Source organism: Prorops nasuta, unplaced genomic scaffold (assembly GCF_024137725.1).
Source record: "Prorops nasuta isolate Cenicafe-Biocafe unplaced genomic scaffold, Cenicafe_Pnas_1.2 PNAS00007, whole genome shotgun sequence".
Lineage (NCBI taxonomy): Eukaryota > Metazoa > Arthropoda > Insecta > Hymenoptera > Bethylidae > Prorops > Prorops nasuta.
The window spans coordinates 314,370-333,082 of record NW_027116804.1 but is presented as its reverse complement, the minus strand read 5'-3'; the positions used below and the strand labels follow the sequence as shown (position 1 = coordinate 333,082).

General features: G+C 36.8%; 1 protein-coding gene across 4 annotated transcripts in view; it reads left to right on the top strand.

Annotated features, from left to right (window-relative positions):
• LOC136774801 (protein kinase C-binding protein NELL1-like) overlaps positions 1-18,713 on the top strand; it is a 56,730-nt gene extending 38,017 nt beyond the window's left edge. The window contains exons 4-13 of one of the 4 annotated variants that reach the window (XM_066729286.1): positions 82-237; positions 365-587; positions 984-1,175; positions 1,373-1,492; positions 2,193-2,453; positions 5,194-5,577; positions 5,728-5,987; positions 6,146-6,388; positions 9,444-9,493; positions 12,783-18,713. In XM_066729286.1, the coding sequence (XP_066585383.1) occupies positions 82-237; positions 365-587; positions 984-1,175; positions 1,373-1,492; positions 2,193-2,453; positions 5,194-5,577; positions 5,728-5,987; positions 6,146-6,388; positions 9,444-9,493; positions 12,783-13,731 (2,838 nt within the window). In that variant the 3' untranslated portion in view covers positions 13,732-18,713. The remainder of the gene's footprint in view (positions 1-81; positions 238-364; positions 588-983; positions 1,176-1,372; positions 1,493-2,192; positions 2,454-5,193; positions 5,578-5,727; positions 5,988-6,145; positions 6,389-9,443; positions 9,494-12,782) is intronic. The other 3 variants (XM_066729288.1, XM_066729287.1, XM_066729289.1) reach the window with 3 other exon arrangements.

Sequence of the window (18,713 nt, the reverse complement as noted above, 5' to 3'; positions counted from 1 at the left end):
ATACGAAAAACCAGCCCTCTGCATCTCCTATTCATTCGATTCGTCGTTGCTCTCTCTCTCTCTTCCTCTCTCACCTTCCAGGGGACGCTGCAGGATGTTAAATTAATTCCAGGAGCTCACGGTTATCTCTCCCAGTGTCCACAGTTGGACTCTTCGTGTCCCACCTGTGGACAGTTTTCTATGCTGCAGAATACCGTTGATCAGCTCATGCATAACCTCAACGAGTTGACCCGTAGGGTGAGTTTTAGGGTTCTTTTTTGGGGGGGGGGGGGTTTATTCATTATTGGTGGGGTCAAAGGGTAGATTATGGGGGTTTGGTTTTTTTCGGGAATTTCTCTTCACTCGAGTCCTTCCTTCTACCCAGTTAGCCGCTGCAGAGGGTAGAATAAGCAAGGTGGAGGAGTGCGAGTGCCAGAAATCTTGCAGGGCCAATGGCACCGTTCATGAGGATGGTGCTACTTGGGAGAAAGACTGCCAGCAATGTGCCTGTGTTCATGGGGAGATTCAGTGCAGGCCTACGCCTTGCCTTCCCGTTACTTGCAAGAACCCCGTTACACCCTCGGACCAGTGCTGTCCGATTTGCCTCAGTCAGTATAATGTTCCAATATGTATATATATATTTTTGTTGACCCTTGAAGATTCGTTTAATTTTATTCTATTACTCGGTATACGCCTACTATTTCTTTTTATTTTAAAATACTCTTATATATATATACTAAATAAAATTTTATATTATTTTTTAACTTATTTACAGTTATTCGTAATATCGATAAATTTAGTTTATTAATATCAAGGATAATTGTTGATAATCTTAAAAATAACATACAAATTTTCTCAGCGTACATCAGGAGTTTTTTTTTATTCTTTTTAATAATCAATTTTATTTCCAATAGTTCCTATAATTACATATATATATAAATATTTAATTTAAATGTTCACCAATATCAATGAAACCTATACAACGTGTCTCTCTCGATCAACAGAAGAGTGTTACCTGCACGGAGTGATTTACGATCACGGTGAAAAAGTTTCACCGAAACAATGCGTCGAGTGCGACTGCTACGACGGTAGTTTCACTTGTCAGAGGTTCGACACTGAAATCAAATGTCCACCCTTGCCATGTCCACCGAGCGAACAAATCAGTGTAGCGGAGGAATGCTGCAAATTCTGTCCAGGTAAAAGAAAAAAATATAGGAATGAAAATTAAATGCTTTTTCTAACAATATTACTTAATTAATAGTGAAATGTTCGTTTATAAGATAATACAAATATTTATAATAAATATATATATATATATACATATATAAAATTAGATATACTAATGAAATAATTTCACTCTGCCCCACTCTCGCTTGACTAATCCAACCATCAGGAGTCGACTACTGCGCTAAAGGACACAACTGTCATTCCAATGCATCCTGCCTGAACCTGCAGACGAAATATGCCTGTCACTGCAATATTGGCTTTCAGGGAGACGGTCATAACTGTCATGGTATCTAACGACTAACATAAAATTAACTCACGTGTGCACCAATCCAAAATCCTGTGGCCATTCGTATAAGAACGAGCATCTTCTTTATTTATCTTGCAACTGTGAAATATTAAATTAACTTACGCGTGCACTAATCCAAAAATTCTATGACCACTCGTAAAAATAATCATTCTTCTTATGTCAATTAACACAATTGACTCATACATTCACCAATCCAAAAATCCTCTGACCATTCGTAAGAAAGATCATCCACTTTATATATCAACTAATATAATAACCACCCACATTCACAAATCCAAAAATCCTCTGACCACTCGTAAAAAAAATCATCCTCTTTATACCAATGAACATAATTGGCTCATACATTCACCAGTCCAAAAATCCTCTGACCATTCGTAAGAAAAATCATCCACTTTATATATCAGCTAATATAATTAACATCCACATTCACAAATTCAAAAATCCCCTGATCACTCGTAAGAACAAACATCCTCCTTATGTATCAACTAACACATTTAACTCACACACATTCACAAATACAAAAACAATCATCCCCTTCTCTAGACCCGAACGTCTCTTGCAGCATCCAGCAGATCCTCGCATCTTTCTTCGTACACCTTTATGAATAACACACACACATATACATAGACAAATATTACTAATGTTATAAAAATTAAAAAAATCTTTTTCAATCGATCAGACGTGGACGAGTGCAAGCAAGAGGGTGGTTCCGAGGGGCACCACTGCAACGCGAACACCAGATGCGTCAACGTCATTGGCTCGTACACGTGCGAATGTCTTCCTGGCTACCAGAGAGTCGACAAATTCAATTGCGCCGAGTTGGACGAGTGCGCAACCGGGCATCACGCCTGCAACGAGCATGCAACCTGCGTCAATACCGCGGGGAGCTACTACTGCGTCTGCAAGGAGGGATACGCTGGCGATGGTTACACCTGCAAACGTGAGTTTCCACGTCCCTTCGCTTCATCGATCTATCTATTCTATATGTATATATATATATATATATATATATATATATATGCATACAAAATCAGGAAAAAAATTAGTTTGCTGATATAAGGGGCACCCTAATATATATATGGGATGCAAAATTTCTGTTTTGGTTCAATTGGTTGTAAAATGGCATAACTGTGTCAAGAACCTTAACTATTTTAAGAAATGAGAGTCGATTTTTCTTTCCATCGTTTCTTCTGTACTTTTAAGGTGGATGCGTTGACCTGTATCTACTGTACTAGTCAGACTTAATTTAAATATGAAATGTAGGTTAGTCATATTTTTGAATGAATCACTTGCCAACATGAGCCTCCACGTCTCTCTGCTTCATCGATCTATCTACTTTACGTGTATGTATATGTAGGATGCAAAATTTTGTATTTGGTTCAAATTGGTTGTAAAAGTGTATAATTGTGTGAAGAACTTTTATTATTCTAAAAATGAGTTCTTCCTTTGCATCGTTTCTTCTATAGTTTTAGGGTGGATCAATTAATTTGTATCTACTGTACTAGTTAGACTTGCTATACTTCATCGATCAATCTGCTCTTCGTCTTCACATGTGTGATGCAAAATTTATACTGGTTCAAATTGACTGTAAAAAGCATAAGTGTGTCAAGAACGTTAATTATTCTAAAAAACGAGAGTCTTGTTTTGCAACACTTGAAATACACTTTTAAAGTGGATTCATTAAACTGTATCTACTGTATTAGTCAGACTTGATTTACTTCATCGATAAATCTGCTCTTTGTCTTTATATGTATGGTGCAAAATTTTTGTTTTGGTTCAAATTGGCAGTAAAAGAGCACAACAGTGTGAAGAACTTTAATTACTCTAAAAAATGAGAGTCCTTTTTTCCTTTGTATCACTTTTTCTGCACTTCTAAGGTGGATCCGTTGAGCTGTATCTACTGTACTAGACAGACCTGCTTTGAATGTGAAATAAAGATTCGACATATTTTTGTATAAATTATGCTGAAATATCAATTAACCCGCCAATAAGCATGTGGTTTTTGTACGTAGATAGACGCGTGGGGTGCCACGAACACCCCATTTGTTTTTCGTTACTTGACGCAAAATATTTACGAATTCAGATTTATTTTTCAATAAATATTATTTATGCCATGTTCCCTTTGGTATACAATAGCAGTTGCATTTCTTTAAGTTATTTCTATTAATTAAACGCTAATACTTGTAAGCGACTGCACAAATTTTTCGCTAAGTTACCAACAGATTTCTATTCTTAGGGTGCTCTGGATACCCCACGTGCCTATTGATGGGTTAATAGTGTAACCGTAATGTAAAAAATTGTTATTCACGTTTATCTTTGCTTCGGATATCATTTTATTAGCTGTGATTGTTCACTTTATTTTTAAATTTAATTTTTCTCATTAAAAATTTCATTTTTTGTTCGATTCTATTTTTTAAGCAGTCGTTTTAATTGTTGAAATATATTCCGTGCATTTACCAATTCCATTTTTGTACTTTTCTATGGAAATCTGCCGAAAGAACCATGATTGTTTCAGATCAAACTATAATTACACTTTCATTTAAAAAAAATAGACTTGGAATCCATGAAACATTACTTAAAAAATCTATTGGATGAATTTATACACTATATCTTAATTACTAAAATGAATCTACGAAAAATATAAATAAAACGCAATCAATATTCACAGTATAAAAATTGAATTTAATAAAACGTGTGAAAAAGTACAAATATATATCATTAAATGTTCTCCAAAGCAAAGATAAACAAAACATATTATTTTCACATATAATTTAGTCTGCTATATCCTATATCAGCACTACTAGTTCAAAAAAACACCAATAAATCTGTCTTCTCTTTACATTCAATTAAGTCTGATCAATATAGTAGATAAATCCTTTCGGAACCACTTCGAGCACCAGAGGCCGAAAGGGACTTCCGTTTCAGCGATCTGCAAGATTGCAAGCAGACCTACCAAAATGGTAGTATAATGCGTGTCCCCAGGATATTGCCCCTGTAGGAGAAGTTACATCGGCGACAGTCGCAAGTTGGAAATATATAAATAAAAAATAATCAATTTGAACAATATAAAAAGTGAATTTAATAAAAAATGTTGAAAAGTACCAATAATAAAATGCCCTACGAAATAAAGGTAAACAAAAAACACTATTTTTCATTCATCGTTTAATCTAATTTACGCTATATCAGCACTACTTATTCAAAAAACCTATGTTCCCTTTACATCAAATCAAGCCTGACCAATAAAGTAGATAAATCCCTTGAAACCACCTCGAGACCAGAGTAAAAAAAGTTCCAATTCCAGCGATTTGTAAGCAGATCTGCCAAAATGGTAGCATATTCATGATCCCAGGACGTTATTCCTGTAGGAGAGGTTACATCGAGAACAGCTGCAAGCTGAAAATATATAAACGAAAAACATCAATTTTTGCAGTATAAAAATTGACTTTAATAAAGAGTATTCAGAAGTACAAATATAATTAAATGTCTTCCGAAGCAAAGATAAACAAAAAATACTATTTTCCACTTATCGTTCAGTCTACTTTATGCTATATCAGCACTACTTATTCAAAAACCCTAAATTCATTTCACATCGAATTATATATAAGTCTGACCAATAAAGTAGATAAATCCCTTGAAAACCACTTCGAGCACCATAACCAAACAAAAAATTCCATTTCCAGCGATCTGCAAGCAGACCTGCCAAAACGGCGGCGTGTGCGTGTCCCCAGGACGCTGTTCCTGCAGAAGAGGTTACATCGGGAACAGCTGCGAGTTGGACCTGGACGAATGCGCGAGCGAGTTGCACAGATGCGACGAGTCCTCCACGTGTTTCAACATGCCCGGTTGGTACTACTGTCGTTGCAAGCCGGGATACCGGAGTGCCCTTCACGAGAGTACCCAGGGCACCCAGTGCCTGGACATCGACGAGTGCAACGACCAGACGATCGAGAGGCGGCACACTTGCCATCCTAGCGCCAAATGCGTCAATACCGAGGGTGGATATCGCTGCGTCTGCCCAAGGACACCTATCACGCACGACCTTGACGACCACCTATGCAGACTCAGTAATTCTCCTCTTTAAATCACTTTTCTTATAACAATAATTTTTCTATAGAATATATATATATATATATATATATATATACCACACTGAACAAACACCTACAAAGAATTCAAAATCAATAAACTGATCGATCTGCCATGTTGATTCGTAGGCTGCTGGTTCGAAGGCCGGGAGGTCGGTAACGGGGAAAGCGTGGCCCCGGCCGGTAATCCGTGCAGAAGATGCACGTGCAAGGACGGAGTGGTTACCTGCAGGGAGCCGACGTGCGACTGCAGCGCTCCAGGGAGCAACAGGGACAAGTGCTGCCCCCAGTGCGATCCCGCCGCATCGTGTCGCCATCAGGAGCTTCATCATTTGGTTTTCAGGAGCGGGGAACGATGGATTTATCAATGCCAGACTTGCGAATGCCTGGTAATCCCTCAATCGTCCATTTTTCTAGAAAATTTTCATCTCCCAGAGTCGCTCATCATTTGCTCTCTCTCTCTCTCTTTCTCTCTCTCTCTCTCTCTCGTTTTTCTCTTTCTGCAACCTCGCCCTCTTTCTCTTTCTCTCTTTCTCTCTTTCTCTAGTACGGTGAGATAGATTGCTGGCAAATGGAATGTCCACCGGTAAACTGCTTCAATCCCGTGACCGAGGATGGGGACTGTTGTCCACGTTGCGAGGATGATCCATGTGCTCGAGAACTCTTCAGCAACATAACCTCCATCTCGGTTCCCAGTGGCCCACGACCCTGCAGCTATGCTGGCATGTTTCACGAAAGTGGTAGCGCTTGGCAGGATCCTCACGACAAATGCACTACCTGCGAGTGCAAGGTAAGAGAATCGTCGATCCTGTATCCTCACCGAGTATCCTGAGGATATTCCTCCGAATCACGATCGCCAGAAATTACTCTTTTACGATCGAATGTTATATATGGATGCATTCCAAATTACGCATGAAGCGCATAGAATGTCCAGTTTATGTCACATTTATTATAGAATTTAAGTGCTTACTGCGCGCATATACGTGACTCGGAACGCACCCTATATGTGCATGTACATTTTTTGGTGAATCGAACAGTCGACCTTTCAGTGAGATTTGGTGATTTTCAAGAAATGTAATTGGGTTAGGTTAGGATTAGCTACACTGAGAAAAATGGTGTTTTTCTAAGACTATTTTCAGTTATCCGTGATGTTAATTCTTAGCTGCCACACTTCTCTGGAATAACATGCCTGCCACACTGGGCATTTTCGACCCCATCGTATAAAAATGGTATTGCTAAACTGTTATTGACTTTATTAACTTGAATAAAATTTTCTGATTATCGTGAAGTGTTCTTTTAAAAGACAGTGTTGGTATATTCAAATGAAAAGTTTATGCAATATTAAAAAAATTGTTAAATTGGAAAAAATAAAAAATTGAGCATTTTCACATAAAAATATAACTCTTCCATATTTTAATATTAAGAAGCAAAAATGCAATGGAATACCCTTGAAATGCATATTATCAAGAAAAAAGTTTATTAGTAGTGAAAGCCGAAAAAAAAATTTTTTAACTTTAAAATTATACATTTTAGCAATAAATAACTTATATTTTATTGCACATTCATCAAAAGTTTTTAATTTAAAAGGTCCCCATTTCTTTGACTAAAAATATTTAAATTAAATTTAATGATGGTTGGGGTCCAATTTACCCCACTGTGCGGCAGCTAAGGGTTAATAAACTAGATTTATTTATGTTATGAGTAGCTCGATAAATAAATAATTATTCATAATATTCATAAAAAATTAGTTTGTTTATATTATGAATAACTGTTAATAGGCTGATAAATAATGCACACTTTTTCTCAGTCTAATCGAGTATAGTCATTGATTGTATTGGAATATAGATAATCCTAATCCGATTGCCTTTCAAGAAAAAAAGCCTATGGGTCGTTTCAACCGGAAATAATTAAGCTAATTATGAGTTAAAATGGTATAGTTCGTGTGCACTGATATAAATTTTACAGTTTATTTTTAATTCAGTCTCTTAACAGTTATTCGTGACGTCAATAAACTAGCTTTAATAATATTATGAGTACCTCGATAAATAATTAATTATTCATAATATTCATAATATTAATAAAATTAATTTATTCATATCACAAAATACTATTAAAAAAACTTAAAAATAATGTAAAATTTTTCTCAGTGTAACAGACACCATTTATTAACTCGAGTTTATCAAAATAAAACTTTGTTAAAAAGTTTGGTTGAAACTATCCTACAACAATTCAAGTGCAAAAGTTTTACTGAAAGCTTGACAGATCAATTTCCAACACAGTGTACGAGTGATTGTTTCAAAGAGCAATTTTTTGGTGACCTATTCCCTCATTCTCAGTCTCATTTTAATTCCCCTCGCGCGGTCTAATATACCTAAATGTATATAAGCGATTGAGAAAAACACGTGCAGAATTTCACACCTAATTCTGTCCAATGTTCACACCTGTCAGTCTCAAAGGAGAAAGAAAAACGGTGCTTCTATCGAAGGATTTTCCTTTCGCTGTACTCTTCATTATTATTTTACCTTGATAAACCTTCAATGGGAATTATATAAACTCCAAGTGAGATTAACCGCGTTGGATCCAGTGGGAAAGAGAGTGTGCAATATCAAAGTCGTAGAAAAATATTCAAATTGGTCACGACTTGTCATATATAGATATAATACTATGTATATGCATACAATATAAATATATATAAGGGAGACCAAAGTAAAACTGTGTTTTTACAATTAATTTTAAATTAACGATTTTATGTATTTAATTTAAAAAAATGTTTTTATTTTTTATTAGTGATAAAATTAAAGTTTTGTTTTTAATAAAAATTATTGTATTTATTATTTAATCTAAATCGCTTACGAGTTATAAATTTTCATTCTCAGAGTGAAGTTTCTGTTTTACCCCAGTCCCCTTTATATATATATATATATATATTAACTCTTTCGTTGCGCGATTCGATGCAAGACGCCTCTCGTTCATCGATTATTCTCGGACGAAAAGCAAATGTCCCGAAAGCTGGTTGGCTTGCTTCTAGTTTTATTAAGGCTTCACTAATACTTTAACAAACATACCTGCAGTATACGGTAAAAACACACGTTACACAAACCACGATACAGAGACACTAAAATACGCGGCTGCTTCAGGTCAGCTTTTCCAAGTTTTTAATCAATTTACATCAAACGTGTACTCGACCTTGTCGATCCATCAGATGCAAATTGCTCACTGACCTATGAGAGAATATTTATGGTAAAATAATTGTATATTCGCTATAATTATAGAGCTTTTATAGGTTCATTGACCTATAAGAAAATACTTATGCTAAAAAAATGGTATAAAGGTTCATTAACCTATGAAAAAATATTTACGCAAAAAATTCATATATTCGCTATAATTATATAGCATTTACAAGTTCATTGACCTATGAAAAATATATTTACGATAAAAGTTCATATATTCGCTATAATTATATAGTATATACAGGTTCATTGACCCATAAGAAGATATTTATTCCAAAACCAAAACGTATATTCACTATAATATAACTCTCAACAGGTCAAATCCCTAACTGTTACATCATATTTCGGTACCTGTAACAATATATTTATATATATACATCCTTTCCGGTTTTTACCAAAACCAAAAATTTTGGTTAAAGTTACACGATACAAGGTCAGAAGTTGATGGATCGACAATGGAGGGTGTACAAGAGTGATTGCGACGATATAACAATTAATGTGCGAATCAATGTTTGAAAAGTTTAAGAGAAAAAAAAATGGTTTCTCTTAGACTAGCCTAAAAAACTAATTGCCCGAACTAACAACAGAATGGCCTAACACTGGGTATCCTTGCAGGTGCCGTACTGTGCCCAATTGGTGAGCAATAGCGCGTGTTGTGTGCATCGGTAATCACGTCACTTCTACCTCACCTATAATGTACCTGCATTCTATTTTCTCTCTCTCTCTCTCTCTCTCTTTCACACTGTACTCCTGTCCCCTGTCACCCCCGCCCTCTTATTATTTTCATTACAGCTTTAAATCTCCTCGTTTTAGCAAAATTTTAACTTATTTTTTATTCGTCGCATGCTAGTTTGGCTTTTGTTAATTTTAAAATCTAATCTTGGTGTTTTTCGCTGCTAATCTCATCCTTCTTCGACTATTCCAAAAATGCCCTTAATATCCCCCCCCCCCCCCACTCTTTCTCACCTCCTTAACACAAAAAAACAGACGAACGTGGCATGACAAAATTTTGCACAATGGTGTTTTGCACTGCTTTTACTAATCTTTGCCAAGCTATTCTTAGTATATATATGTACACACATACACTTTAAAAACTGGCTAGAGGAACCGTCCGTTGCACGACAGAAAGAAAAATGTAAAAAGTATTTTTTTCTCTGCCAAAAAAGTAGTACGAGCAAATAATGATAAAAGAAAAATTCTGTGGCAGTTTTTCCCTCGTAAACCGAAGCATACAGCGCACAAAAAAATATAGATACGCACAGTCTGCACTTTCGACTAGTTTTTTTATTTTCTTATTTTTTTTTTTTTACTAATGTTCTTCACTTATGAGTTTTTCTTTTCACGATACTTTCCGAACCTTTCTGCACTCTCCTCTGATCTACATCGAGATTCGATAGAAGCACCAACGATCTGACTTTCTCCCCCTTCCCTTCCTCCCTCTCTTTATATCACTTTTCTCCCCCTATCTCATTAAGTAGCTCATTAGTATCTCATTAGTTCGCTCTTGCCGCTCTTCTCTTTTCAGCTCCATTTTTTATATTAGTTTTTTTTCTCAGTATATATCCTTTCCCTCTCTCTCTTTCTTTTTCTCTCTTTCTGTCTGTCTCTGTCTCTCTCTCTCTCTCTCTCTCTCTCTCTCTCTCTCTCTCTCTCTAGCTCTATCAATCTCTCGATTACAAAAGTGTGGAAAAATTTAAATATTTAAGCGATAGAATTCTATAATCTCATCATTGGCACTCACACTTTTGTAATGGAGAGTAGTTGAAGTCGAGCCTGATGGTTCATTGGATATCGAAAGCATACTATGGCAAAATTCATTGTTTTTGTACCACGAATGTAAGCATGATCGTCATTTACTACAGTATATTATTGACAATAATAATAATAATAAAAGAGCAATGGCACAGGAAAGAATAAGAAGCGAAGGTAAACGTGGCTGAGACTACGTTTACTTCCTCCACTACGTCCTTTTCTCTGCCATCGCGCTACGTAGTTGAATTGCACGAGCATCAATCAAATATTTATTTCAAGGTGGAAGCGAACGGTATCGTGTTAGTAGTTTTATATTCAAAGCGTGTCAATTTCAAAAATGGAACCGCCTGCGATTATTAAATTTATAAGCTGATATTTAAGGAAATTAGTAGATTTTGTTTTTTTGAGGGAAAAAGTTTAAGCTCTTAGTTTTGGTAATTAAATTGCACAATAATTATACAAATTCGTAGGCTTTTTTTTTCAAGGGTAAATTTGCTTAGGTCTGCGTTTTGTTAATTAAAACACAATTATGAAAATACTTAGTTTTTGTTTTTATAGGGAAGATTTGTCAAGTTTAACTTTTGTTAATTAAATTTCAGAAATAATTATGAAAATATATAGATTTTATTTTCCAGAGGAAATTTGTTTAAGATTCGTTTTTGTTAATAAAATTCCTCGATCAAAGAAATACATAATTTTATTTTCAAGGGGAAAATTGTTAAGGTCTGCGTTTTGTTAATTTGAACTATTCGAGCCCTGAATCTAACGAAGAAAGACTGAAACATCTAGGATGATACAGTTTTGAAATTGACACGTTTAGGCTCGTTGTGCACACGTTCATCCTTTTTCCCAAAGGACGTAGCGACGTTTGTTTTAAAACTGTTAAAAGTTTCTAAGTCGAATCATTTTTTGGTATTTGGAATAATTCATGAATGTTTGTGGCAGGTATAAGAGGACAATATATATTGGATCAACGTTGGAAGAATTAATGCATTACGCCCTATCCAGGAAGAGCAAAGAAGCAGAGACAAGAATGCCATTTTTTTAATTCAAAACAGGATTTTTGCATACATTTATAAATTATTGCAAATACCAAAAAATCATACAACTCGACTACTTTTCACAGTGAAATTTACATTTCTACGTCCTCGTGCAGCCATGGACACTGTTGTACCACTGGAAAGAATTTTTCATTTCAAAATCAAAATCTACAAAAAAACAATTAGAGATCTTAACTCAAACATTCAAGCAAGGTTCTGAAGCTCAATTAACAAATTTTCATTCGTATGCTTGTAATCTTTTCCTCAGAAAATAGCCAGTAAATTATATTTTAATACGAAGCTTTTTATCAGAACTGTGCACATATTTCTCTTAATTAATATTTTTCTGACTATTATAAATACGAGGAGCCATAAGAAAAATTTCTTAAACCAATCAATAATTTTTAACATAAAAAGTACAGAAAAAACGTTGTTCACAAAAATGTTCAAACCTCTGATAAAAAAATGATCGTAGAAAAACTTGCTAATATATTTTTAAAGAATAAGAAATCAAGCACAAAAATATGAAAAATTATTCTGATTTTTTTCTTCATAAAAATTGAAATTTCTCATTTTATAGACTGCTGAAAAACTGGAATAAACATTTCTGAAATAAACCTAAAGAGAGGCACATTTTAACCTCGAGTCCTTATGAATGTCTTTGGGTTGACATCTACTTTCCAATGGTATATATATAGTGAAGTATACACGTGCATCAGCAACGAGTCTTAAATGCACTGCAAGAAAGCAAATTAAAAAGATTCTTTCTAGCTAGGAAGGAAACAATGAATGTCATATTATGCAGGAGCTAGCTGGAATCTAATTCTCTTCCTCCCTCCAATAATGAATCTTTCCAAGTTCTTACCAGAGTTGCCAGAAATTGTACTTTTACAAGCGAACACGATGTCGTATCTCAACATATATATTTATGTATATATAAATGTGATATGTAATTATGATTAGCTTTAAATGAGGAATTCCTGACAACTCTGGTAACAACTTGGACAGATTCATTATTGGAGGGAGGAAGAGATTATTAGAGTGTATATATACCTACATATATACATAAAGAGCCATGCTCGATTCGATACCGATCGGACCATGACAATCCCGCTTCCCTTCGTGTCCAAGTAAGCAAATCACACGAGGGAAACTTTCGCAGGACGGGCAGCTATGCTGCAGCTACGATTATGGCTGCGCTGGCGATTTGGGCGAGCAGCAGCAGCAGCAACGTCCTGCAGTCACTGATGACGTCACTGTTGTCCGTGGCGTACAGAATGACGCTGAGGAGTCAACGGTGGATGACGTCACACCGGAAACAGCTGTATCAGCGGTCAGCACTACCCTCGCTTCGTCGATTGCTACGACCACCCCATCGGCCACTGATACCGGTACACCGGGTTCATCATCAACGACAGATTCATCCTCATCCTCGACGTCGACGTCGCAACAGTCGCTCCTACCCCTGTTACCCCGCGCATCATCGTCGACGGCGCCGGAAACGGCGTCAAACCCGAAGAGGAACTACATCCCACTGTCATCCTCAACATCCACCTCCGACAAGAGGGACAGTCTCAAGAGGATCCAGCAGAGACACCTCGTCCAACCCCGGAAGCTCTCGGCCAGCATCGAGCCGATTTCCAAGGTCGCCCGGACGTCCTCGTCCATCAACAAATTCTACAAGAAGAAGGACCAGTCCTCCTTATACCCCACTCTGGCGAGTGCCATCCGACGCGAGGATGAGTCTCGCCAGGTGGTGGCCCAAGAATCCGCTGCTGCAGGAGGGACCGCCATGTGCTCCACCGGAACAGCCACTGGTACCGGAAACGGCGACGGAGGCGCGGCGAACGTTTGCGACAACGCCACTTGAGGGTGGTCCACCGGAAGAGTACCGGACTAGTTATCTCAGAACCAGGCTGAGGGCCTCCGGAAGTGACGTGGAGCATGGCGATCCTCATCGGAGCGTTCTCCAGCGGCAACACGTGGAGAACGCGGCGAGCCGAAAGTGGCCTGAGATCCGCGTGATTGCGACCCACGAAACGCTTTCTTTAATAAATATATATATATATACATATATATATATATATATATATATATGTATATATATATAGATCTGCTGGAAGGATCAATGATGCAAATCGTTGGTCCCCGACACGCTCTTTTGTCATAGTCCTCGTCGGATCGGTGCTTGAGAACTCGAGGCTACGATCCTCCTCTAGGGATAGAGGTATCGATTAGCTGTATAAGAAGGAAACATATTATAAAGAAGTATATAGCGTATGTAAAGCGGAAGCTCCAGTTTTGTAATCGTTGATCTGCTTGCTGTAAAAAGCAGTCGTCGAGGTCAGGGTTTAGTAGTACTATATATATACAATATATAAATATATATATATATATATATATATAGAAAGAGATGGAGCGAGAAACTGATCCGACCATATTCACGTGACTTTCGTATAACATAGTGTATTATAGCTTTTAAGCAGATTGAGCGGATCTCGACTGAGCGTGCTTTCGTATTCCGTCGGCGTAACTCGATCGAACAGGTAGCGCACAATTTTTCGGCCTTATAAAGTACACATTCAATCTTCCACTGTCTCTATGGCTATATGTATTATATTTAACGCAGGTTCTGAAATTCTTGCGTCGCGAGCGAGAAGGGATAGGTTAATCGCGTATAATGGAATTGATTCCCGTGGATGAGGAAGTGGTTGAGATGGGGTGGGGGTGTAGGAGGATGTTGAGGAAGCTCTTACAAGGCTATAAATCAAAGATCTCACGTTCACAAATCGGATGATAACTTATACTATATGTACGTACATTACGATATAGTTTGGCTGCGAGTGATTTCTATGAGGATCGTACGTGTGTGTGTGTGCGTGTGCGTGCGTGTGCGTGCGTGTGCGTGCGTGCGAAATAAATAGTATGCGAGACGTCGATGGACGCTAACTAGAAATATCTATTGCGGAAAGTCATATCTCGTGACAATATACATATATACATATAGTAGGTATGTAATATACACATATAGTATATACTATACCAATAGAGTTCAGGTGCATATGTGTGTACAATTGTTATGACTCGCATTTGGCAATATACATCTAGTTATGCTTGAGAATAAAAGTAAGGATTCATAGGGTACGCATCTTGTCCAAAGAATTATTATTAAACTACTAAATTAGATCATTCGTTCAGTTTCTCCAGTATTTGTGCGTAAACGTGTGTAAGTATACGTATATGTACTACACCAAACGATTATCTCCTAGGAACGTTAGTATACATATTATATGTATATATATACCGATTATGGGTATATCAATTTTTCACAGCAACACCAAAATGATATAAAACTTTGAAATAATAAATTGATCTATTGCGCACGCGCAGTAATATTTCTATGAAAATTTCGTATATACGAGCATTATTATCGAGCGTCGAGTTACAAACCCCGATGTTCTTCTCGATCGAAGGGTTTGGAGAACCGAGACGGGGACGTGTCAAGAGAGAACAGACTCCTTTCTCGATTGGCCAAATTTCTCAGTTTTTTTTCGGGTTTCCCATCTTCGCGATGGATTTTATTTAGACACCACTGCTTCTCCGAAGGATCTCTGCTCTCTGTGTATGTATGTACCATTTATTCAGTGGACACCGGGTATGTGCGAACTTGTCACGATCCGTTCAATACAAATTTCTTATCTCGCTCAACCCAGTACGATCGCGAACTAACTACTACATTCCTTCTCGACTAACAATACCTATATATATATATATATAGTCACATATGAACAACCACTAGTATCGAGAGCGCGCGCGCGCATGTGTCTGTATTCAGGTATGTAAACTGGCGTACACACGCGACAAACTCGGCAATCGACCTTGAAAAAGGGTCAAATGGGACGCGTGAAATTATTTTTCCTATCTTCCTTCCTTTCATGTTTAATATTGTTTTTATAAAAATATTAGAAGTACTCGTTTCTCATCTTCTTGCGCGCGACAAATTTCAACAAATTTCGACTCGTAGCTTACGCTTTGCGTCCTTGTGTATAAACAATTATTCCATATTTTTTCGCGAAAAGCGATTTTTATTGATTTTCTCGCGACCCTTCATCGCTCCTTTACCGCGTCATTCCTCGTGTGTATTCTATATAAAAAAAATCGAGCATGTAAATTTGTAGCAGACGAAACGTTCAGGGGATCCAGGAGCGACGAAAAATTTTAATGAAGAAAATCCTTTAAACTATTAGAAATAGGATTTTTTTAGGAGAGTAAACATGCTTGTATTATTGCGCTTTAGCCTAGAATAGTTTTTTTTTTTTTTTTTTGAAAATTAAAAAATATTTAAAATAACAATTATATTTTTTTTTTCGATTTTCATTTTGAAAAAGCGGCACTGTTAGGGGCCGGAACAGATTTCAATGAGTAGCTTGAGTCTATACACACGCAAATACATTTAAAAATGTAGAAGATTTTCTTGATTAAAAAACTTAGCCCTAGGAAGGCAAATTTGAAACTGCTTTATCGACCGAGAGGTCTGGTTATGCATTAGACAAAGAAAGATGATAGCGGATATCTCTTACTAAAGCGAGAGAGATAAAACAGTTATCTTTGCCCAATGCATAACCCAGAGACTTTTGCGTCGGTAAAACAGTTTCAAACTTGTCTTCAAAGGAAAAAATCTTTTAATAATGAAATCTTCTACATTTTTTAATGCATCTGCGTGTTTATGGCTTCAAATGTCTCGTTGAAATCAGCACTAACCCCCAACAGTGTCCCTTTTTCAAAACGACTATAAAGCAAAACAAAATTGTTTATAACTTTCATTTTTATTTTTTTCCCATTTTCCCAAAAAAAGTCTGCATTGTGCCAAAGTTCAACAAAACAAATAAGTTTACTCCCCTCAACAAAATTCAAAATCCTAATACTTTAAAAGATTTTCTAGATCAAAATTTTTCATCGATCCTACATCCCCTTAAAGATTTACCAGACTCCTAACGAGATCGCGGGTCATTTAAGGTCACGTAATTTTGCAATAGTCGCCGGACGATAGTTCGGTAATCGTTTCTTCAACGTGCAATAATATTATCGTAACGATGCCTCATAGTTTATTGTATTTTCGATTGAAATCCTTGCTTATCGCTGATTCAGTTTTTCAGTCTTATCGCGATGAGCATCACCCAGCTTATTCACGTTGCACCGAAATCTTCGAGATAATTATTACACGAATGGAATGGTTTCAATGATTCAGTGGGATCTGTGCGTATCGGTTTATCGTTCGGTGAAAACAACAGGAAACAAACGAATCTGATTGGGTGGATCCGGTGCACAGGTTTGAATAGAGTGACCGGTGGGGGGGGGGGGGGGAGGCAAAGATAAAAATACCGAAAACCTCGGCTGTCGAAAGAACGTCGGTAAAAACGGTTTTTCACAGAGGACGCCAGTACAATGGATGTAAATAATTGTAGCTAAGGCATTAACGAAGATGATATTTTCGAAAGTATGCACGTTCACGTAGGACGAGAGGAACCCTCGATGGCCTTTGTACTTCTGCCGAGCTTTACACGCCTCTTAACCTTTTGCGATCGAAGAAGAGAAAACTGGGAAAAAGAGCAGAAAATCATGGAAAAAATGATCCTCTAACAAGATTCTCAGCGATGCAAATAAAACTGAAGAAACGCTTTAAAGACGATTGTTGTAGGGTAGTGTGGGTGTGTGAGAAAGGGAGGGGGGGTCAGCATTAATGGTAATCGAAACAAAATTCTCCTCGAGACCCTTATATACATACATATAGTATACTTTGAACAATAAATTCTTTTGATATTATTCCAGAATTGGCATTTCATTATTCACGTGCTTTGCTCAAATCGATTATCGATACACTAGATACTGTAAAACTGACAAGAATTCCTTGTCCGATAAGTGGGTATAGCGATGTGATAATAATGATAATAATTTAACGACTATCGACCTTCATGCTTTAAGGAAATAAATTAATATACTTTTCACAGAAGCATTTGCTCAGTTTTATTCATCTTTGCCCAAGGAATTTTCTCGTTTCCGCTCGTTTTTATCGTCCATCCGCTATTTTATTCCGTCGAGAGTCACCGTGCAGTGGGGTGGAGATTTGATTCACCAATTTTTTCCCCCCAAAAAAAATTGTGTAAGCGAGCAGGGAAAATCAATTTTTCCATTGATTGGCCCACCTTTAACAAAAAAAAAAAAACAAAAATTTTTAAATTATTTAATAATATATATACACGTTCACCAAAAAAATGGTCGATATCAAAAACTCGATCAATAACACTATTTGCAAACGTCCTATATATATATATATACTAGTAAATAAAGTTTATCTCTGTCAATAAAATTTTCAATTCACGTTATTTTGCTTAAATTTTATCGCAATTCGCTATTAAAGCTCTCTCTCTATATATATATAGTACACAAAAAATTTTTTTTTATTTCGAAAAGGTTGGCCAATCCACTCCTTGTTTTTTTAACAAGTCAAATACTGTTTCGATTGTACATAATCGCGTGTAACATAAAATATCATGTATATTGAATGAAATTAGTGGAACGCGTGTCTTCTTGCGCTCGTGTGTGAATGTAGCGTGTGTGTGTGTGTGTGTGTGTGTTTGGGTATACGTATATGACGAAAGGTCCGCACGCAGGAAGAGCACGACGACGATTGGACGAAAGATCATCCATAATTTTTAACTCTCGAAACGAATTTACGTTGCAAAGCGCAGGTGCGTTTGAACCGTGGTTTTAATTTCTGTCGCAATCTCGATTAACGAAGGAGACGAGCGTCACTCTCGTCTCGTATCTCGCTCCATGGATGTTCTCTCCACGACTCGACGAATGCGAGAAGAAATCTCTCATACGAGGAGACGAGTATCGTTCAAATGCCTTCACATCGTCCCAGAAAATACACGAGACATCGATAGTTCGCACGTCCGTTAATATACCGAGTGTACAAATTTCATTAGAATTTGCAAAGATCGCAGTAACGTAATATTAATAATAATAATATTAATAATAACAAACTCTTGTAGATATAATTGAATAACAATAAAGAGACTTTCACCAGCAA